Source organism: Corylus avellana, chromosome 7 (genome assembly GCF_965113065.1).
Source record: "Corylus avellana chromosome 7, dhCorAvel1.hap1.2, whole genome shotgun sequence".
Classification (NCBI taxonomy): domain Eukaryota; kingdom Viridiplantae; phylum Streptophyta; class Magnoliopsida; order Fagales; family Betulaceae; genus Corylus; species Corylus avellana.
The window spans coordinates 3,788,632-3,813,134 of record NC_142496.1 but is presented as its reverse complement, the minus strand read 5'-3'; the positions used below and the strand labels follow the sequence as shown (position 1 = coordinate 3,813,134).

Genomic DNA, 24,503 nt, shown 5'->3' with positions numbered 1-24,503 from the left:
AGTTGCTTTGGTGCTTATCAAACGTTATTAAAAAAAATAAAAAATAAAATCTTTTAACTCCTGATAAGACATGCATGTGGCTTTGAAATAATAAAGAAATAATTTTGGAAAGCTAAAAATTTACTGCTCTTAGTGTCTTTGTTGCTAACCAAAGACGAAACTAATGGGGCTGGTGAGGGTCACCTCTAAAAAAAAAAAAAAAAAAACTCTTTTAATCTTTCAATTTGTTAGAAGATAAATAATTTAGATTTTTTTTTTCTTTCTTATTTTGGACTTTAAATTTGTTTTTATACTGTCTAACCGCTTTAAAATTGAAATTATAGTTCCATCCTGTTGCCAACACTGACCGTTTCGTAGAGGATAAGGAGTTAGTGTGAATATTTGTACTCTGTAGTGTCAACCACGATAACATATCGATCTTCCTAATTAGCGAGTTGATTTCTTTTTAGAGTGCCCCTACCATGTGGACAGGCTTGATTTCTTTTTAGAGTGCCTCTACCATGCGGATAGGCTGTAAAAGTGGTGTTTTGTAGCATTCAACTACTTTATGACACCTCACCCATTTAAGAAAATTACAGAAAATCAAAATGAAAACAAACACAGTAGATCAAAGTGAAAAAAATATCAAAAATACCCTTGGTCGCTGAATCAGGCAGATCTATGCCATGGTTTGGCGAGACTCACTAGCAAACAACTGGAAAACGCAAAACCAACCTAAAAAATCGATTCTAATGCCTCAAAAAACGATTATAATGTCTCAAAAATCGATTCTAATGCCTTAAAACTTATTTTTTGATTCAAAACTAAATTCTATAGAAGAAGATTAACCCTTTAGAGATTTTATCACTCTAAAGGAATTACCCTCAAGCCACTGCCGTAACCAAGCCGTGGGTCACGACCAACATTTCAGCAGAAGGAAGAAGAAGGAAGAAGAAGAAATGGGAGAGGAGTTGACGGCAGGAAGAAAGAAATGGGAGAAAAGAAGAAGAAATAAGGAAAAATCTAATGTTTTAGGCTGTAGGATAGTTTTGTGCCTTTTTTCTGTGTCAATACCATTTTTGCAGCCCATCCGCATTGAAGATAAACTTTTCTTTTTAAATTGAAAATATTTAAATCTGCCTACATACAAATAAAAATATTTGAATTCAAATCAAAGGTGTAGTGGGTTACAACTTACAAGGAAATAAACATCATCTGCTCATTTTTTTTGTCGTTAAAAGAAAGTAAGGAAAGTAAGAAAGTAAGGAAGAGTTAACAAAACATCAAGGTGACGGAATTCTAGTGTGCAGGCGCTTAAGCATATATATGGATAGACTAAAAAAAAATCATATAAATGGATAAAAATTGGCATTATTGCCAATTAATTGATGATACTCGATTTATGTTGAATTCATTCTAACAATGGGCTCACGTATGACGGGAGGCTAATGGAGCCGCTCATATGCTTTCAAAGCTCGCACTTTTCTTAAGAAATTGTCCGCAATACTTCTAGTATGCCCTCCATATTATTAATATTGATTATTTCAACAACATGGGATGCATCAATCCGGTTTGGATCAACTTGTAGAGCCATTTGCGCCTGAGCATTAGATCCAAAGCAAAGGTTCCAAGACTCCAATGTTGAGGCCTCGTTGTAAAATACAATGACACACCAATATTAAAAAAATGAAAATAAAATAAAACCAGCAAGAGTATTTTAAATCCAATAATGGGCCTCAGAATCTGCCTCGTTAAATCCAAGACCAGTTCATGAATCATTGAACAACATACAAAATATTGGGCATTGAGAGCTCAGAAAAAATTCATCAAAAAAATAAAAAATAAAAACTCAGAAAATCCCCTAGGATCCATCTTGTTATGGGTCATGTGCAATATGGCATTTATGGATAAAAATTCCGTGCAATATTTTTGCCCTACTACAAAAGGGTTGGAGTACGTAAGTGTATGGTCTGGTCCTACGTGTTCGGACAATCCAATACTCCAAATACGTGTTTGAACATGTAGGACTGCAATAGGGTTGGAATGCGTAAGTGTATGGTCCAGTCCGGTCCTATGTGTTCAGACAGTCCAAGACTCCAAATATGTGTTCGAACATGTAGGGCTACAATAGGGTTGGAATACGTAAGTGTATGGTCCAGTCCGGTCCTATGTGTTCAGACAGTCCAAGACTCCAAATATGTGTTCGAACATGTAGGGTTACAATAGGGTTGGAATACGTAAGTGTATGGTCCAGTCTGATCCTACGTGTTCGGACAGTCCAAGACTCCATATACGTGTTCAAACATGTAGGGCTTAAAATGTGTGAACACATGTTCGAACAAAAGAGACTGACAGGTGTATTTAGGTACCCTCATTTATTGCTTATAAGAAAAGTATTGCACCCATTCCTAATTCCACATTTATAAACTATTTATGACACAGTTCAACCGTTTGGCTTGTCTGCAGACTGCAGCAACCAACTCGTGCAGCTACTGGGCCTGGTTAATGAACGTCTAAAAAGCTTGGATTGAGGGATAATTTTCCAAGTACTGCATTTATAGGTTTGCCAAATGTTACCCTAAAGAATATTGGGCCTTAGTTAGATTTAATTTTGTGGGCTACTGGAGCATATACAAATCACCCATGGGCCTATTCGAGCAGCTCACTACATGACAAATAATTGGACAGTTGATTAGATAGTTGTAGATCGCCATGTGGCACTCATCAAACACTCCACCATAGTGCTCTATTGATTTAAGCATGGGAGGTTCTTCAATTCTCAAGGGCCAGGGTTTTTTTTGTAACCTTTTTTGTTTTTATTCTTATGTTGTAGATAACCCATCATCCAGTCCAGCCGTGCAAGTTTTAATTGAATAGACTGACCATACATGTTAGTTTAGAAGAATGATATAAGTTTTTTTTTTTTTTTTTTTTGTATTCTTTTCAGAATGATGTTGCTCTTAAAATTATTACTGAGTTTATGATTAATCATTATTGAATTTTGATTAAATAATAATTTAAAGAGTTATATCATTTTTGCAGAAATACAAGAGTGATACAAGAGACTCATAGAATTAGGGTCGTGATTAAATAAAGTGCGATTTGAAAATGTGATTTTTAAAAACGAAGTTAAGCGTTTAATAAAATTATAATTTAACCTTTTAAAATTGTGAGTTTTCAAAAAAGTAACTCTTTATCTATAATTTAAAAACATAGAAAATATTATTATTATTATTATTATTTTTTTTTTTAACATGTCTGCACAAGAGGGGAGAGAGGAATTCAAACTTGTAACCTCCACTTTATTTATTATTATTATTATTTTAAATCGCACTCTTTATCAATGATATTGTAAAGGAAAATCCACCCTTAGCAAAATGGTAAGTTGGAAATTTGGATTCTTGAAGGAAAACTTTAATCGCAATAGGTTGAATTTCAGAGTCCAATGACCGCCTACAAGCTGGGGGTGGGGGATAAGCTTGGAACATTTAAAACACAACGTGAAAACAACAAGGTCAAGGTGACACAAATACACCTGGAACGAAAGAAGAGGAAAGGAAAGGCAAAGCAAAGAATGAAGGCGTTAGGATGGTGGCTTATGCTTGTGGGTTCACTTCGCTTAGCCTCCGTTTGGTTCGGCTTCTTCAACATCTGGGCTCTTAGACTCGCCGTCTTCTCCAAAACCACCAGTCAGCTCTCTCTCTCTATAAATGTTTTTCTTTTTTGGTTGTTGTTAAATTATATATTTCTTCTAATGTATCTTTTCAATTTTATTTCCTGTTATTAGATCAAAATCACACACTAATGTTATCTTCGTTGACCCAAAATGAAAAAAGAACTAGTCTTTGTTCTTGTCTAGTTAAAAATCCGATGCACAGTTTACTATAAGAACACCCAATCCCATAAAGGGATTGCCAGCAAAAGATCAAGAATGATGGATTTTTGTCAAGGAAAAGGTTGATGTGATGTGTTCTGGTGAACCATGGGGACAAGGTGCTAAATTTGTGCGTGCGTGTCGGGTTGTGTACCTCAAGCAAGAGATCTGCGTTTAATAAGAAAAAATGGGTGGCAGATCCCAAAGTTTTGGATCTTTCTTGTACTTACGCTTTGCCCGATAAAATGGGGTTAATGGTTTGCATATTGGAAGTGCTTTTTCGTGCTTTGATAGCTAAAATCTCTGTAGTTTTTGGCTTTTGGAACGAAGAAAAGTAGTATGAGAATGCCAACTAAATGATGTCTTCACTTTTTGGTTACTTTCTGGCAGATTAGCCTGTGAAAACTGAAAGCTTGAGCAAATCATTTCTTAGTTTAGAGGATTTTGACAAGTGCATTTTGTATTTGCGATGAGGCTTTGGTTTCATACTTCTTTCTAAACAATGTTCTGTTTTTAATTACCAAAACAGGCTCTCTTTACATCCTCGTACATTTTTGCATTCATTAAAATCTAGATAATCTAGATTAGAAGGGATGATTACCTACCTGCCAATTAGATAATCAAGATTTATTTGATTACAATATCAAACATTGCTACTTACTTTGACAAAATTTTAGCTCATTAGGTTTGATATCCTACTTCTGATTTAAAATTTCTCTTTTTGTTTTTTGTTTTTTTTTTTTTTGAGTTTGAGACTTACTAAGGGACTCTGATCTCGATAAAATATCTTGCTCTAAGTTTGGAGTCAGAATGCAGTTGCCATTTGATATTATCTTGGTATGGGGAAGGTAAGGTGGGTGAGATTTCGATCTATGCTTAAGTCATAGTGCCAAAACCAAGAAAGATACACAATGATGGATTGCAATTTCAATAATTACTCAACAGAAAAACTGTGTTTGTTGAGTCAAGTGGAAAATTCAAAGATCTACAGAAATGTATTTTAAGAACAATAGCCAGGGCAATGAATTAATTAAGCGCAGTGGCTTTTGACTCCAGTGAATGAGAAAGATGTAGAATGTTGGATTTTGATTATAATAACAAGAATGAACTTTCTTAGCTGGTAGATTTGTTCCCAGGAGTCTAGGACCCTACAACATGGTTCTTTTGAGTACATGCATTAAGATAGCTTAGTGTTTGGGAATCACCCTCACCTTTCGCCCTTGTACTCCTAACATAAGCAAGGTCTATCTATGCCTCAAGATACTGTTATTATAATGAACTTTCTTAGCTGGTAGATTTGTTCCCAGGACCCTGCAACATGGTTCTTTTGGGTACATGCATTAAGATATCTTAGTGTTTGGGAATCACCCTCACCTTTTGCCCTTGTACTCCTAACATAAGCAAGATCTACTCTATGCCTCAAGATACTATTGTATACAATTTAGCCAGTATATAAGTGTTTTATATTCTGACTGCATACACCAATGTGCATAATCCGCTAGAATTGAGGGATCTTGACAGTTTATTATGGAGATTTGCTACCCCCCCTAAACCCACCCCAACCAACGCATAAAAAGGAAAAGAAAAAAAAAAGTTAAGAATATTTGCTAAAAATTGTTTCTCCTATGCCCTTTTGTTTCCCGAAGATTAGGATATTAAATTTTATTTCTTTTGTAAATAATGCAATGCATCTAAGCCGCCCCTCCCTAATACTGAAAATGTGTAACGTACTTACCTAACAGTCAGCCAGAAGAAGCTGCCAATGCTTCTGCAGTTCTTTTATCTCTCTTACAAACCATTAATGATAGAACCTTTGTCTTCCTTTGTAATAATGGATTTCTTCTTTAGCCCCACTCATGTCCATTTAAATTCTCATAAAATTTAGGCCACTAAAAAAGAGGGATAACCCTGCTAATAATATGACAATACATGAATGTCTGCCTATGAAAATACAGCCATTTATAAGAGATCAATTGGACAGTATCCCTGCCTACTAACTTGTCTGTGTTTATTTTTATCTTTATTTTTACTTGTTTTTTGAACTGCTGCTTTTGAATACTGCGGAGAGGAGTTCTAATTACTATTTTGATTGCCTGCTGAAGGACATAAACTGAATGATGACAATTTCAGGCTATCTTGACATTGGAATGGTTCTCTTTCGATGCAATATTTAACATACGCATGAGCTAACAATACGCACTATGGCACGAATCAGGATATCTAAGACAGATGAATAGAAGATTTAATAGTTAACTCTTCTTGTTTGATTATTTTTATTTTTGCTAGTAATGAATGAGTTTTCCCTATTTGATATTTCAAAAGTTTCCTCTCTTTCTCTCTTCTATTCTCTTATGCCATATTAATTTTCATTTTTTCCTTTTCATGTCGTGGTTATGTGTTCTACAAGGTCCTGATGGTCTTTCCTTCAATTTCTTCCCCTCTTTGTAGTGACTGAAGTTCATGGAAGGACATTTGGAGTTTGGACACTTTTGACTTGCACCCTTTGCTTTCTTTGTGCATTTAACCTTGAAAATAAGCCACTTTATTTGGCTACCTTCTTATCATTCATCTTTGCCTTTGGGCATTTCTTGACTGAATACCTAGTATATCAGACAATGGCGATTGCAAATCTGACAACTGTTGGCATCTTTGCAGGTATGAATGTTAATGATCAAATTTGTAACATTTGTCTACATGTTGTTATTCCTTTTTCTTTGTATTTGGGTTGAAGTTGCTTGGTTATTTTCCTTAACTTTGACGTATGATTGTCATGATTACTGTTCAGTTTTCTTTGCTGGACTGGTAATGTGATGACCTTTTTATTTTTCTTGAAAGCCATTAGTGACTGAGCTATACCAAGGGAGATAGTCATCTTTTTCCTCTTAAAACCTTCGTCCCTATGCAATGATCACTTCATGTACCTAGCTTACAAGCTGATCAATTCTAGGTGAAGCTTGGGTTTTGTTCAGCTGGCTTATAGGCCCTGCTTTCTTTTCTTTTGTTTCTTTGTTTTTCTTGTTGATTCTCTTGGTCATAAGCTGGACCCATGGTTAGGGCATAAGCCACCCCCAACCCCCCTTTTCCCAAAAAATAACAACAAAAAATGCAAAAGAACTTCAGGCTGAAATTTTACTATGCTCATGACCTTGTTTTTCCCAATTATCTGGTCTTTAAGATTTCGTTGACAGCAAAATGATTACTTTCTCGCGCTTAAATTTGGAGCATTCTTCATCTAATGAAATTACAACCTTAATCTTCAATTAATTAACTTCTGTTTTGATCAGGCACGTCGATAATATGGATGCTGTTGCAGTGGAATGCACATCAACCTATCCACCCAAAGCATTCTTGATATAGGATGATGTTTTTCTCATTGCTCCATTTTTTCGCTGATGAAGAATTTTCATATTGCTAGTTTAGTCCTTTTTATGCCGGGCTTATCTATTCACTTGAGGGATTCTGTTCAACATCGTGTTATCAAGTTATGAAAATTTAGCTTACCAAGAACTTCAGAAGTGTATTTTTTATGTTTTGACTATCGTTTCACCATGTTAGAATGATAGATAAGGCGCTGGTGTTTCCTGCCCATCCATATTTGATGTTATTTAGAAGCATTTTCAAGTTCATTACAATGTTAGGAGTTTTGCTGACTGTAATTTCTACCAAAAAAAAAAAAAAGGTAAAAAATGACGTGGGAATTACAGACACTGACTACATAGTGATTTTTGGTTTGGAATTGGCTAATATGAGTTAATGTCATGCTGAGGTCTAAACCCTTGCCATTTGCCTGCATTGGGGAGAATTCTGTTTCCTGATTCCACTCGGGCAAGTTTGTACTTTGTTGAATGATGGATCAGTTAGAGTTGGAATGGGATTTAGTATTGTTAGGTCATAAATTTGTCAGTTCAACTGCTGCTGCTCACTTGCAAAACCAAGAAAGGGGTTGTTAGTAGGCCTTTGGTCCTTCGACCGAAAATACTCCGACACCCAAGTCAGTATCCAAATGTTGGGGGAGAGATTTACTTCTCTTCTTGGAGAAAGAAGTCTTTGAGAAATGAGGGAGAGAATGAAAGACTTAGAGGCCCCGTTTGCCAACAGCGTGGAACGGCACTGTAGCTTGAACGGTATTGTTCCAGCTACAGTACCATCCTTTAAAAAATGGTTTTTTTTTTTTTTTTTTAAATGAAAAATATTAAAAAAAATTTTTTATTATTATTATTATTTTTTTAAAATCACCCCAGGCCAAAACGACACCGTTTTGGGCATTAAAATTATTATTATTTATTTCTTTTTTTTTAAAAAAAGAACGGAGAAAGAGTTCGGGGTGGCTCCAGCCACCCCTTGGCCAAAAAAAAAAAAGAAAAAAAAGAAGGGGACCAGGTGCATTTGGGGGTGACCGGGCCACCCCCCAAGGGGCTAGGGTGGTTTCGGCCACCCCATACCGCCGGTATGGGGTGGCCGAAACCACCCCCAGCCCCTTGGGGGTGGTCTGGCCACCCCCAAATGCACCCGATCTCCCCCTCCCCCCACCCGTTTTTTTTCTTTTTTTTTTTTTCTTTTTTTTGGCCTTTTGGGGGTGGCCGGACCACCCCTTCGGCCATGGGGGTGGTTTTCGGCCAAAAATGCGGTGGTTCGGCCACCCCATTTTGGCCAAGGGGTGGCTGGAGCCACCCCGATCTATTTCTCCGTTTTTTTTTTAAAAAAAAAATTTTAGAAAAAAAAAAACAATAATAATTTTAATGCCCAAAACGATACTGTTTTGGGCTAGGGTGTTTTTTTTTTTGTAAAAAAAAAAAAGTTTTTTAATATTTTTCTTTTCTTTTTTAAAGAAAAAAAAAAACCATTTTTTAAAGGATGGTACTGTAGCTACAGTGCCATTCCGCGCTGTTGGCAAACGGGGCCAGAGAAACCTTTTATTAGGTCTCATAGGTCATCTTGGGCTCTTGTGACAATGGGCCTTATATCGGACTCCTTTGGGTCACTCTTCGGCTTTATTTGGAGTATGGCTGGGCTCTAGTGGTACTAGACCTCTAAATGAACCGGGTCTTGGGTTTGGTCCGTACTGAATTTATTATGAATCTATCAAGTATTACTGGGAATCAATAATCTAGGGAATAACATAGCTATTCCTAGTAATTTATTTGGTGACAACATTGGAACAAATTTCTCGATTAGTAAGTTGTAGTTGATAAATATTCATGTCTAGTCTCGTAGGTAATTTAAAATTGTGTTTTATGTTGATGATGGTGGGTTACCAAATACAAGCCAATGTTACACGTGTGTTTGGATTCTATATCGGAGGATGATTGTCTCCAATGAAGCGAAGACTATTAATTTGAATAATTCTTCTCTCTTTTGTGCGGACATGCCATACAAGCCTGGAGAGCTAAAGATTTTACTTTTGTTTGTCAAACTTTGGATTATGGTAATTTAGTTGGGCTTTATGTTAGTTTAGTGGGCTATCAGCCCATGTATCAGTAGGATTAGGGTTTAATCCACTAATATATTTAAGCGTAAGTAGCTTTTAATGAATAATATTTTGATTGATTGCTTGTTGTCTTCTCCCTCGTTTCTTCTGTTTCTTCTCGTTGTCTTCCACTTTTCTTCTCAAATTCTTGCTGTCATGCATCAATTTTGGTATCAAAGCAAGTTGGATTGGAGCGATCGCCATCCAAGCACCCTACATCTCACACGTGCCGCTGACCACAGAACCCCCATGTCGTCAGTTTCCGGCCGTCAGCCGCCCGCCCAGACGGTACCGCGACAGCCTCCTACTCTGTGCAAAGCGGCCGCAGACAATATCAGCACAACAGTTTCGCCGGCGTTTATTGCCTGCGGTCGTAGTCCTTTTTTTGAAGCAATTATTAAAGAGGCTGACACGTGCGCTTATTATTTGTCTGCGAGCCAGAGTCTGTGATGGCTTTATTTGGGCCAATTGTCTGATGGATTTATTTGAGGCCCAAAGGACAGTGAGTGAGCCCAAAACCGTGAGAAGAACAAGCCCATCTCAGACAACGTGGTCAACAATCCATGGTTCAGGTTTGCTTACTCCCATTTCTTGGTATATTATACTTGATATTTAAAATTTTTCAAAAAAATAAAAAATAAAAAATACCCTCGGTCTTGAATAACATTCCCATATTCTTGTTACTGTAATCCACTTAGCTATTCAGACAATGATTTTATGTGGTTCGGTATGTTATCTACGTCTACGGGATAAAGCATAAAGCTACATTATTACTCTTATTCACTTAATTAATTTACAATACAAATTATCCATATTTATAGATAATTTATAGAGACCGAATACCAAATGATATGAGAGATTAAATCAAATTAGAATTGAATATATAATCAATTACAATATCAAATCATATCTCACAATATATTTTAACATTCCCTCTCAAACTTAAGGTGAAATATGTTAGAAACTTGATTTTGATTTTTCTTCTTCTAGGATGGCTGGTAGTGACCATAGGCAGTTGGCGACGGTGATCAGAGATGCGCCTTAAATAACAATAAATCAACTATATACCAAAATAAAAGCCAACTATTGGTTGAAATGTGCTTGGGTTTTAAACAAGCCCACATCTCATTTATGGCCTATAGTTGGCCCATTTTTGTTCGGCTTTGTGGTATTGTTTAAAACACAAACTCATTTCAGTTCATAGTTGGCTTATTGTTATTTAAGGCGCATCTCTAATTACAGTATCACAGTCGACGACCACCTCCAATCACCGCTGTCGAAAGAAAATAATATTCCACCTTGAGTTTGAGGGGCGATGTTAGAGTGTGTTGTGAGATATAATTTGATATTATAATTGATATATTAAAATCAAATTAGATTTGAATACATTCAATAATGATTTGATCTCCCATACCATTTTGTATTATCTCTACTTCCCTATAAATAGAGATAATTTGTATTGTAAATTAATCAAGTGAATATAAGAAACAATGTAACCCTTAGAGCTTTATCATGTGGACGTAGATCATAGATCGAACCACGTAAAATCTTTGTCTCAATTTTCTTTATTCTGCTTTAATTTTATTTGATTATCTTTTCTTTCAGCTTCGTCCATTACCATCAATTATTTATTGTTGAGCTCAAAAATAAGAAAGACCAAGAAGAAGAAAAAAAATCCTTTCCAATAGCTGGCCTTTTGTTAATTGTGGAGTTTGCTTGGACCCATAGATTATCTAGAATTCCATTTTAATCAATTGAGGTAAAGCAAGAGCAATTGAATTATTAAAGAACACATTAATTTGGGTAAAATCAAATCTCATAAATAAATATTGATATTCATTAACGAGGCTTTATCCTTCGCATTAGTTGAGAATTTTAACCTCTCATGGAGTCAAGATAGATTGAAGAATATGAAGAAAAAGACCTGAAGAGGAGAAAAAAGAACTGGAAAATCAAAAACACATTGTCCTTTGCAATCAAACTTCCCCTTTAGTTGTGTTCTTTGTTTTTCCTTCATTGAATCAATGTTTTTTCTTTTGTTTGGCCTACATTGCATGAATCCCCAGAGTCCCAAGTTTTTGGTCACCTTTATAACCTAACCCTAGCAGATAAACACCAAAATGAGAAGAAAGTTTCGGATGGAATTTGTCCAGATTTTCAAGCTCATATTGTAGGGCGATTTTTACATAGTAAATGTACGAATTATTTCGGAAAAAAATTTGTCACATTTTGAATTCTATTTCTAAACACCGGTTTTACCTCAATTTGATGCATGAGCTAGAAGTTATGATCCAAACACAGAGACATGTGCAAAAAAACTCTTAATCTGGGATTAAATTAAATTCGATTTTTTTCTCCAATTAATGAAATTCCAGTTGGCTGCTTTCCTTAGTTGATTAGGCTTCACTACATCCTCTAGGTCTTCTAATTTGGATTTAATTCAATCCTAGATTGAGAGTCTTTTTGCGCATGTCTTTGTGTTTTGATCATAATTTTTGGCTCATGCATCAAATTGAGGTGAATCGAGTGTCATTAAAAATAGAATTCAAAAATGTGAGTTTTTGGCTCATGCATGCTCAGTTTTATTTTTGATTCAGAAAAATTGCCTTTTTGTTAAACTAGATTAAGATTTATTTGGTTTAGATTTGGTTAGTTTTCCTACATCTACACAAATCTTTGTGGGTTCGACATCGCACCAGTTCGTACACTTGTGAGTATAATAAAATTTCACAATAGCTTCAGCCATGTGCCAACAAGGCCTTTGTCATCTATGGGTAAAGATCATGTGAGGAAACAAGAGGGCCTTTGGAAAACAAATTTATGAACGTAACCTTTGATGAGTTTGAGAACTTGGATGATGATTGTTTGGCTTGGCATGTTTTTTGTTTTGTTTTCAAATTCATATTTTTTGATTTTGTAAACAGATTTGGCACAAATTCACAAACTCAAAATTTTGCCCAATGTTCTAAAAATCACACGACACATATGCATCGGTTTCTTAAAAAATCCAAAACAATAATGAAATTTGGCCCATCCAAACAACACATCTGCATCGATTTCTTAAAAAATCCAAAACAAAAATGAAAGTTGGCCCATCCAAACATTTATGTTCCATCCTAGTCACCTGGTGTCAGGTAGAGCAAAAGGAAGCACACAAGGAGCATTGGCTTAATAAATGCTTAAACTCATTGTCTTTGCTTAAAATACCCAGATGTTCTTCAATATGTGAATTTTCATTGTTGAGCAAAGCACAAGATCTAAGGTAATGCTCTACCAACTTACTTAACAGAGTTTGAAGACAAGGACCCATAATATCATATTAGTAATGGACAGACTTCCAAGGAATATATATGGTGTACACTCTGAACAGACATGATCTATAACCCACGCAAGGTGAAACAAAAATATCCAACAATGAACTTTTATGAGCTTCTTTCGAGAAGAAAGAAAGAAAGAAAGAAAGAAAAAAAACACAATCAGCTGAGCTCAAGAAATCTTTGTGCCATAGGATGCTTGGCTTCTGAGAGATTATCAGGTTTCAACACTTCAACAATTTCACCTTTCACAAGGAGACAGACAATATCAGCAATCCTCTGGATTTGTTTGATGCTGTGAGAGACAATAATAATTGTCATTCCCTGTTTCTTCTGCAGATTCACAAGAACATCCTCTATGTTCTCCGTCGATATTGGGTCCAAGGCACTTGTTGGCTCGTCCAGCAGCAGAACCTTCAACACAGACCACATCATCAGACTCACATCCTCATATTTCTATATATATATATATATGATATATCATAGTGTGAAGAGGGAGGTGGGTTACCTCTGGTTTATTAGCCAGGGTCCTAGCCAGAGCCACCCTTTGAGCTTGTCCCACAGAGAGCTCACCACCAGTCTTACTGAAAAAAGAGGGATCAAGATCTGCAAGCCTTAGCAACTTGTAAACCTCCTCATCGCTTAGCTTCTTCCCTCTCAATTGTGGTCCATACCGTATGTTGTCCGCCACTGTGCCTGAAAATACAGATATCCATCCATGGTTAACGTGACAATAACACATGATGGTACCGTAATGGAGCCTATGTTTTCTTAAAATTTTTAATTTCTGTTCTAGAAAAAACATTGACAAGCAAAACACAAAACATAACGGTACAAAAAACATTTATGTTACGAAACTATTAAGTCAGTTTATAAACATGAAAAATGAAAAGTAAATTGTCACATTAATTTATAAACATGAAAAATACCATGTAGACCATCACAGGAGTGTCTATATTTTAGTAGCAGCACTTTCTAATACATATAGACAAAGGGGGCTATGACCCTCCTTTGTTTTCAAATTTTCTTTTTTTTTTTTTTTATTTGAGTTATATATATGGTTTAAAAATTAAGTTTGACCTCTTTCAAAATTAGGCTTTAACGTCTCGTTCATACTTTCGTCATCTCGAATAAACAAATCAGAGTAACGTGCCTAGCAATATCAGTTTATAAGACTTACAAACTGATATTGCTACTTTCAATATTGACCAAAAAAACAAAGAATATTGCTACTTTCAAGAACGTACGTTACGTACCTAGAATAAACAACGAATATTGCTACTTTCAATATTGACGAAAAAAAATTGATAGCAAACGACACCGTACCTTCGAAGAGAGCGGGAAGCTGGAAGAGCATTCCCACCTTCCGGCGGAGGCTGAGCACATCGAGATTGCAAATATCACCGCCGTCCAAAAAGACGGTACCCAAAGGTGGCTCCCACAAGCGGTTCAGTGCCCTCAACAGCGTCGATTTCCCACTCCCGCTGGGCCCAATGACCCCTAAGATCACGCCCTTGGGTATGTCCACATTGATCCCGTTCAGTATCGGAACCCCCGCGTCCGATTCCTTTGTCAGATCACGTATCCGAAATTTCTCCTTGGCTTCATCTGGGCCGGAATCTTCTGCGTCTACCACCAGTAGGTGCTCCTGCACCTGATCTGCAAAGAAAAAACAGAATCAGAGATGATATCAGAGCCGTTGGATTTCATCATACATACCAGAAAAAGGAAGCAATGTGGACAGAATTTGCAAGTACCTAGAGAAGGCATCGTGTTGGTCTGATAAGCACAGAGAGAGAGAGAGAGAGAGGGATAGACAAGAGAAAGGGAAGCTGGAAAGAGTATATTATTTAAGAAGGGTGGAGGAAAAGCCTTCCTCAGTTCCCAATGGATAGACCCAACCTCTTGGCTCAGTTGATGACTTTTGATATGTTATTATATGGAAAATGGACCAAAGATAAAATAAGCATTAGATTCTTTAGAATTCTTATAAATCTTTTATTAAAATTACTTAAATTGTCATAATTAATTTTAAATTAAAAGATTTATCATCTTAATATTTATTTATTTTTATTAATTTGAGTCGCGAAGCTAATGAAATATGTTTGTTAATGTGTTTTGAATGTGTTTTTCGTCTTTAATTTTAAAAAAGTTTTGACATAAACATGGAAAGCCCGACTAGAACTACATTTGCAAATTTTATGTATGTAGCTCTCAAATAACTTCTTCAGATATGCGTGAACTAACGGACCAATTACTACTTGTTTGAAATTGAGTTCAGGAGTTTAAAAAATACTTTTAATATATAAAAAATTGTGCTAAACAAAAATGTGTCTGTTTGGTAAAAATAAATAGGTTAGGAATGGGCGTCACTAGCTATCTGAGCCCTGCTCCAGTGGTGTAACCAAGAATTCATGCTTGAGGGGCCGAACTAAATGCAATGAAATATTTCATTGCATTTAGTTCGGCCCCTCAAGCATGAATTCTTGGTTACACCACTGGAGCAGGGCTCAGATAGCTAGTGACGCCCATTCCTAACCTATTTTATATATATATATATATATATATATATTTTCTCTTTATATATTATGTTACATAAAATATGATAAATACAATTCGAAATAGAAATAAACTAATATTTTATAACATAATATGTGTATTACATATTTATCAAAATTCATAAGTAATGAATCTTGCTCTTCTTTTTTATCTTTTTAATTTATAAGTTATTTGTGTTTGAGAACAGAAAATAAGGAGGTAAACATTTTATAATTATATTCGATGATGATTTTATATCCATCGGACTTTTTCAAATTTCAAATGATTTACATCGAGGATCGAAGAATCACATTATGGAATAATTAAGTTAATCCAGAACCACTGAACCAAATTTAGTGTCTCTCCGAATACAACCTTTCCCACTTGGATAAAAGTAATCCCAAAAGCAAAGTAGTACTACTTTGACAAAGGCTTTAGCTCGTTTAGTAAAACATTTTAGAGAGATTTTTTTTCTAAAAAAATTAATTTTATATATATATTAAACATACATACTTACAACTCACATCTCCAATCCCTTGCACACATATACGGTACTATTAGTATATTGAAGAAACTTAGTATACACCCAAAAAAATTATAAAACAAAAGGAAAACCATACTATATAAATGTGAAAGACACACTACCTTTTATCTATCAGATATAATAGTTTAACCACATTCTCCTTGTGTTCTAACCTAAACATATTCTACTAGATTGCTAGTAAACCATTGTCATGAGTCCCTGATCTCAGCCTTAACCACCGCGAATGAAATGGAAAAAAAATATTTTCATTGTCATCCTTCCCTATAGTAGGCAAATATACATCCTTAATAGTATTTTTTTCTCTCAAGTAGAATAGTCAATTTGTAATTTTTCTTTCTAATATGAATAATAAATAAGCTAAGCATATTCACTATTTACAATATAAATTTTGTTTATTATTATTTTTTTCTCCATTTCTTTATTTTACTCTCCCATCCTCTTTCTTTCACACTATTTTTCACACAAAACAATATTTAAAGAAAAAATAAATACTTAACTAAAAATTTGTAATTTTTCAATAATTATTTTACATGCTTAAAGATGCTCAAATAATAGCTCCGAAAATACTTAATAGCACGTCCAAGAATAAGATACGCAGAATCGGCAGTGGGTCGCAGCACATGCATGAAGGTGACATGCATGAAGGTGGTCACATGGCGTAAAAATGCAGGAGAAGGCCAAAAACTCTTTTTACAAAAATTAGTAGTGGGAAGTGTTTAGTGGTCACATGGCGTCCAAGTCATATTTGATATGACTCATTCAAATTTGAGGTCTATAAATTTTGATGGGTTTGGGAAAGACCCACAGACGTGAAAGCATGGCAAAGAGGGAGAGAGAAAGCCAATGACGTATCCTTTTATTTTTATTCACTTATTTTTAAGTAATTTTATTTTTATAATTAAATTTGAGATGAATTATTCTTAAGTTTTGATTTAATAATATTAAAATTAAAATATGCAAAGTATTACACTATAAAAAAAGAGTGGCTTACACCACACTACAAGCATCTGGCTTATTAGCGACAAGATTCTTACCCTTCAAGATGTTTTAGTAGTCTATTCATTTGTGCCAGCAAAGCAGCTTGAGACGCTTGTAATTGCCTACAAAGCAACTTGTGATTTTTCTAACTTATTGTATTTCTCTAGTGATTCAGCTAGTTTCTTTTCAGTTTCTAGCTGTTTAGCCCAGCATTCATCATGGTTGTGAAGCTGGCATCGTAGCACGCTGTTGAGGAACTTGACCGGGTACGTATGGCACCACAACCCTTTCCTTTAATATATCTGGAGTGATGTCCTCGTACCTTTTTAATTGGTCCATAATCCAATTCGGCCTAGTCTTGGATTGCATCATCCCCTATTAAGGCCTTGTTTATTAAACCCCACCCCATCCCCTGCACTATTTACTTCATTTTTTTCACCCAAAAAAAAAAAAAAAATGGTAAAAAATTTTGTTTTGTAGTGATTTTTTTATTTAAATAGTAATAAAAAGTAAATTATGTGATATAAAAAGTGAATGATTTAATATAAAAATAAATTTTTTTTTTTTTTTTTTTGAAAAAAATTAAAGTGAATAGTGTGATGAAATGTGGAGGGATGGTAAGAGGTTTAACAAACAAGCCCTAACAAACACCCCTAAGCCACCGTGCGTTTCCCGAATGTTTTACATGTCTTGTGCCAAGTAAACTAAAAAAAAGTTTAAACATTTCAAATAGGGTTAATCATACAACAAACATAAGGCAAAAAAAATGTTGCCGTAGTAAAACTTAGCTGTTTAGAGCATCCAGTGACCTCCCAAAACAAAATTTAAGCCAAATTTTGGCTAAATGCTTTCAATAGGTAGCGTGTAGAGAATGCTCCATAGTTGTTTCTTAAATTCCTAGTTATGTACCTTTGTATAACATTTCTGTTGCGCACAATCTAGTTCTTTCTGTTATGTTCATCTTCGGCAGTGCTAACGTTTCAAAACCAAGTAATTCATCAAAAGCCAGATATTTTCTAAACGTGATTTTGTACCAATGGAAGGTTGGGTCTCATGGGTTAAGAAGGTTTGAATTTGTGCGTTCTTCATAAACAAAACTTTGGCTTATATATTGTATAGTTCCATGGGGGGTTTAAGTTTTCTAAGTTCATAAACAAAACTTCAACTTGGTTGGGTACTAATTTACATGGTTTTAAAACTCAGGTATGAAAAAATAAAAAAGTGCAAACTCATGTACCAAAAAAGTTATTAACCATACTTTTTATTATTATTCAAATAAAAAATCATTACAAAGCAAAACTTTTTTACTTTTTTCATACCACTTTTTCACTTTTTTTATATCAAACATTCTTACTTACATCAATCTACATTAACTACAATGTCTAAGGAAAATGCTTTGTCAAACAAAGTCGAATCCAACCGTGATGAACTTATATCCCCGATCTCATTTTTCACGCTGCCGAAGTCATACTCTGGTATGTTGTTCAGATCTGTAGAGTACATTTACATGTGAATTAAATCCTTTAAGATGAATCTTACATGAAAATTATTCTAAGTAAGACCAATATCGGTTACCTTGCTTAAAACTCTCCAACTTTTTCTCGTATACATTATACTATTATACTTTTTGTTTACTTTTCTCCCATACCTTAATGTAATCTAAATGGAACCAACAAAATAATCAAACTTTGTGGCAACCTAAAATCTTATCCCAATGAAAAGATTGGCATAAAGCCTTTAATGCCTACCTTTGAAAGAAGCAATATGTTGTCGAACTCGAAAAGGTCCAAAGTAAGCTGCGTTTCTGGAAGCTTTACTCTGACCTTTGGCTGCAGAAGATGTTTTGAAAAACATCTTGCCCTGCAACTGCCGATTCTAATACAACAATGAAGAATGTGAGAAATCAATAATAATTTTCAAAGTTTATTGATTACCCAACATTCTATGCCAACATAAATCATGTACTTATAACAAATAAAAATTCCGTGTATCTAAATCACCAATGCAATCAATTAGCATGCATTTTTACATTTGGAACTAAGATCGCTCCAAGCCAGAAAATGCAACTGATTTGGAACTAAGATCGCTCAAAGCAAATTAATGTGATCCAAATTCAATAAGAGTTACTAGCATTCCACAACCATCACTGATTTGCTCATTGTAATTTGTAACTAGTCAATTGGCAATTCAAATAAGATGAAAGCCATCACAACCACCAAGTCATAACATGGAAATGATTTGAAAACATTCTAAGAAGAAATACACAGGATGCCCTAAGAAAGCTCCTGGCATCTACACGTGAAACCACTAAACTAAACCAGATCCAAGATTCACAAGAGACAAGAAAATAATCAACACAATCTCAGGCAATATCACGAAAATAAAAAATCATAGTGCCAAGCAAATCCATAATACATATACACTGCAGAAACGTATATATAAAACATATATACCAAGAAAGCTCTTAAACAACATAAAGGGGGCAAAAATCACAGTCCAATAGTTCACAAACACAACTTAGAGTTGATTTCATTTTCCAATATTGTATTGAGTATCAAACAAAATATAAATAATAAATGGATATGCAAACAAATAATAAGAATTTAATCTAAAATTAAACAGACGAAAAAATAAAGACATACATTTCAGGGAAAATATATATATATATATATATATATATCTGTGAATCTTTCTTTCCTAATCCTCCCATTCCTAAGATAGATATTATAGCATTTTTTTCGAATTTCATGTTGAGGTGAGAAAGAGAGAAAGGGTTGAGCGGTTTCGGCTTCATGCTTTCTTAGATATTGAAAATATGGGAAAGTATGCTACCGGATGGCCATTTAAATAAAGGGCAACTTTACCTGCCAGCTGGGTGAAAAGAATCCCACGCTTAACACTCACATGGTAAAAAAAGAAAAACCGGGTACAATGTATTATACAATCAACTTTGCCGTACCGCAGAGAAAAAATAATGTATTATACAACCCTTGTACGTGGGCTGTGGCCTGTAGTCAAATAAATTATGTTCATCTTTACCCAACTCCAAGAACTCTTGGTAGGTTCGGATTCTCTCAATGAATTGCTTTCAATCCGATCACTTAAACAAAAGAATATATATATATATATATATATATATATATATATATATATATATAGTTGATATTTGATAATATCACTAGCAACGCATGTCTTATACGATAGAGATTTGTTTTAAAAAAATCATAAAATTCTACTCCTATTAAATTCTCTATATTTAAAAAGTTGTTACAGTTTTTTTTTTCCTAATATAAATAGTAAATAGGCTGATTTACTATTTACACTATAAAATTTATTTATTATTATTTTTTTCTCAATCTCTTTGTTTTACTCTCCCCCTCTTTTCTTTTCAAACTATCTTTTACACAAAATAATATTTAAAAAAAATAAAAAGTAGAATAAATAATCTATTAAAGTATGTATAAAAAATAGTAATTACATTAAAATTTTGTACTTTTTTTTAACAACTATTTTGTTTATTTTCGCAAAAAAAAAAAAAAAAAAAAAACTTGATAGCACATCAAGAAAAAGATAGGCAGAATCGGTAGTGGAGCACATACACCAAGGCCGTCAGATGGCGTAAATGCAAGACAGTACCGCACAACTTAACCGAGAAAGAGAGAAGGGGTTGCGGTTTTGACTTCATGTTTTTTTAAATATCGAGAATATGAAAAAGTATGCCACCGAGATGGCTTCTTAAATAAACGACAGCCAACCTCTTCACAGGCGACACCCACCTACTTCGGAAGTCGATCAGCGACACCCACGACGGAACCACAGTAGCGACGCCCACCATTGAAGTCGATCAGCGACGCTTATTAGAAATAATTTTTGATGGTGCACAAATTCTCATTGATATAAAATAATTACAATCTGAATATTGACAATAAAATAAATAAAATACAAGAGATAAAAAATAGAGTATGGAAAGATCTCACAATGCTATAGAATCACGCAAGAGCATTGTCCTTAAAAGTTGATTCGTGCCTCTCGGAGTGTATAATTCGGTGCGATCGGATCATTTGACACGCAACCTCCCAGGATTAGACTATAGCGTCTACCTTCGTTAAGGATGCACTTCCAATAACAAAGACTAAGAGAACAACCCTTTGATCTTCTTGATAAAAAACCGCAAAGAGAAAATAGAAATTGAATATAATAGAATTCTATGCAATTGGTCTTCTAAAATAGGACAAAACTCTTTATAAAGAAAATGAGTTTGCATTTCTTTCTTTCTTGTTGAAAACTCACTCTTCCATAGGATTGGGGATGTTTTCTTTCTTTATATAATTAGTAACAAAATGGCCATAACACCAAAAAAGGGTAAAACATTTGTTAATAATCAAATGGTCAAACTACAATAAAACTTGTTAAAGACTAACGGTCAAAACGGTAAAAATCAATTAAAACTAATTTTTATTTAATAACTCATAACCAAGTAATAAATACAAACGGTCATAAAAGTTTTATCTTATAACTAAGTAATAAATACAAACGGTCATAAAAGTTATATCTCATAACTAAGTAATAAATATAAACGGTTATAAACCAACATGATTAAAGATGATTTTTATTTCTCATAAAAACTCGTGAAGATATTATCAAATGATAAAATATTGTCAAATGACTGAAAAATGAATGTTTATAACAAATATTACAACAATCTCCCACATGTTACAAACATTAGAATAAAATGAGATTGAAAGCATAGATCGATGTGGTACTCGAAAGTTTTAGCCGTACCTAGGATAAATAAGTAGGAACTTAATGAATCGTGGTAGAGTTAAACTCTTTTAACTAAATCCACAAGTTAAACAAACTTATCATTCGCATAACTTTCTCCAAAAACAAAAAATCAAATCAAATCAAATAAACAAAAGTCTAATAAAATCGAATAAAGAAAATTGGGTTGTTCTATAGCGGGTTGGCACCTTATACAGGCCATGTGCCTCTGGGTTTCATGAGTGCTCTAGAGACTTGCCAAAGTCTCATAGGAAGTGGCACCACCTTCACACTCATATAGGTGGTGTCCATAAAAAATGTGTGCGGAGAACATCCCATCCCAACAAGTAGGGATTATGGACCCATTAAGAGTTTTAAACTCATCCTTACTCACTCTACATCTTTTGTTATTACACCATAAAATGACTTTCATGAACGCTCTAGAGACCTACCCAAGTCTCATAGAAGATAGCACCACCTACCCCGGGCATCATTCTTCTTCGCTTTATGCTTTGGTACGTTTTGCTAGAGAGAGAGAGAGAGAGGGAGAGCTTTTAATTAATTGCCTGTTTGGATCAGTTTTGTATTAAACAAGAAGCAAGCTTTTGTTAAATTAGGTGTTTTGGGTGATGGTTTAGTTTGATTCTATTAGCCACTTAGTTAAATTTCTTGCAAGCACTGCCTATATATATATATTACAAGCCCCATCATGGGCACGAATACGAGTCCCTGCATTTGTTTTAAGTTCTGTTCTACATAACTAGAGGAGAAATTGGCTGGCTGGAGGTCTAGAGTAACCCATGTTTCACTTTCTGGTAAAGGTGAAACATGGGTTTTGCGATATAATATGTCAATCCATTTGTAGTAATTCCCATTATAGGCTGGCCCGTCACTAATATTGAACGATTAAAAAAATTGTCTTTTGTTTTGCCTTACACTTAAGGTAGAGAGAGAAAAAGAAAAGAGAGACCACACTCTCCTGGTTGTGCACCACATATTTGGCATAACGAAGAAGGCATGAGGTTTTAAGAAAAATCTTCATCAAAATTCCATTCTTCTTTCAAGTTTCACAAAGAAAAGGTTAGCCTTTTATCATATTTTATGTATTCTTTGATTTATGATAAAGAAGAGTGAAGATTTACGGGAAATTCCACAAAAAGGTTTTTGGTTTTGTGAAAACCTAGTTCCAGCATAACAATTACATGAGTGGTAAGCAGAATGCAAAATACAACTTCCAAGTCTTATGTAATCAAAATCAAAGATAAAAGTTATGAGTTCTTATGTTCTTTTGGTTTTCTTTCTTTCCCAACTCTATACATTCTGCAACAATAAAAACTAGCAGACAAGAACAGCCTGTGGCAAAGATTAAGAAACAAAATATAAATGAATGACTAACCTTTCAGATGCGCTAATATCAATCTCAACACTCAACTTCAGCATGGAAGCAACCTCCTCTGCTATTTTTTGTTTCTCAGCTGAAGCTGGCCCAGAAAGCAAGAAAAAAGCCTTTAGGCCCTTTACCACCCCACCTTCAGCACTTGAAGTATATCATTGAACAAATGCATGCCAACCAACTCAGGATTAAGAATTTACCTGCCTTTATTGCTTCCTTGGCAAATTGCTCCTTCAAGCCCAAAGATAATCCTTTATGAGAGACAAGTTGGCCATAAGAACTCTGTTTGACTTCCTGATTCCCAATGATCTTTACTTTTGAAATTCTTTCAGGGCCAAGCTTTTCAATAATCGATCTAAGAAACAGATAAAAGAAAATATTAGCTTTCTTCTATTCTGTCCCTAGAAGCACAAAACCTGCTGAAACTCAAAGTAGCAATGCACAATGATCAAGAATTATAGTAACTGAAGACCAAGAGTTCATTCAAAAGAGAAGGAACTCCTATGCACTTCTCTATGCTACAAATATCCTTTTTTTTTGGCGAGTAACATGGAACAGATAGCCACTACATCAATTAAACTCACAAAAAATACCATTACAATTGTGATACACTTATAGGATATAACTGATGTTGTTCCCAGGTAGAATCTCATCCTTAAATCCCATTTCGCCGGATGCTCTTCTTAATAATTAAGTAGGGGAGAGAGAGAGAAAGATATAATACTTTAAAAATAAAATAGATCTTTTTTATAGATATTTTCTCCAGGGTAAGGCAAAGGATGAGTATTCATATTAGTAGTTAATCTTCTAAAGGTTATATCTGAAATCATAGTTTATAGACCTCTAAGATCTAAGAAGGTTAATATGACGCACCCTCGAGTTACCCCCTTGGGGAAGGTATGGCCGAGCATGGCAAGAAATAAATACATGCAACTTGAATTTAATATGTTCCCAAGAAATTATTCAGATGCTCTTGCTAATGTTTCAGAGTTATTGCCCAAAAAATAGTAAACGATCCAATTGTCAAGCATGACTGCTAGACAAACAAGATGTCTTATTAGAGTGATTTTTATCCCTTGATCAACTATATCAGGCTAGAATTGTAGGGTTTAGCAAGATGGTAGGGGCTCGCGAAAGATGGAGAAGAAGGGGTAGAGGCAATGAGTTATGGAAATGGTTTTTCTTCTAGTCAGTGAAAATATGTCTTCGAACTGTTTGAGCTAGGCTGATTTCTGTATGTCTGTCATGGCCGAAACCGCAGGATATAAGTGGTTTTTAAATTGAGCACACTCTTATCCGCGTCCCTGAAGTTAGTTTTTTCTTGTCCATATGCCGAATTTGACCAAGTAATAGACCTTGTTTTGGCATTTTGATTTTGTATATATGCTCCTGTATTGCGATACAATTTTTACAATTTTTTTTTTTTTTTGGCCCTTTTTTTTAAGATCAGTATGAGGTTTCTTGGGGCTTCTTTGTATGGTGGTTTAATGGTGAAACTGTGTCCAAGGGTCCGAACTCTGAACTGGTATTTCAAAATTTTGGTTTGCAACTTGGGATTTGTAAATTTGGGGCCTAGGGTTTAGGGTTATAGGAGTCTCACCTACAAGATTTGTTTTACCAGGTTTAGATTTGACGTGCCTCCATTTTCATAATGC

General features: G+C 34.7%; 2 protein-coding genes across 3 annotated transcripts; one reads left to right on the top strand and one right to left on the bottom strand.

The window, feature by feature from the left end:
• The first annotated feature begins 3,412 nt into the window (after positions 1–3,412).
• On the top strand, positions 3,413–7,445 carry ERG28 (ergosterol biosynthesis protein). The gene is made up of 3 exons (XM_059598349.2): positions 3,413–3,668; positions 6,302–6,508; positions 7,138–7,445. Exons 1-3 carry the CDS (start codon positions 3,425–3,427, stop codon positions 7,203–7,205), a joined length of 519 nt encoding a protein of 172 aa, XP_059454332.1. The 5' UTR covers positions 3,413–3,424; the 3' UTR covers positions 7,206–7,445.
• Positions 7,446–12,676: 5,231 nt separating this feature from the next.
• On the bottom strand, positions 12,677–19,227 carry LOC132184583 (ABC transporter I family member 17-like). 2 transcript variants are annotated; one of them, XM_088518294.1, is made up of 4 exons: positions 18,443–19,227; positions 13,961–14,293; positions 13,143–13,330; positions 12,677–13,048 (listed from the first exon to the last, which is right to left on the bottom strand). In XM_088518294.1, exons 1-4 carry the CDS (start codon positions 18,546–18,548, stop codon positions 12,797–12,799), a joined length of 879 nt encoding a protein of 292 aa, XP_088374420.1. In that variant the 5' UTR covers positions 18,549–19,227; the 3' UTR covers positions 12,677–12,796. The 2 variants fall into 2 exon arrangements, with proteins under 2 accessions (XP_088374420.1, XP_059454255.2); XM_059598272.2 differs by lacking the exon at positions 18,443–19,227 and adding an exon at positions 14,392–14,530.
• Between the last annotated feature and the right edge of the window lie 5,276 nt (positions 19,228–24,503).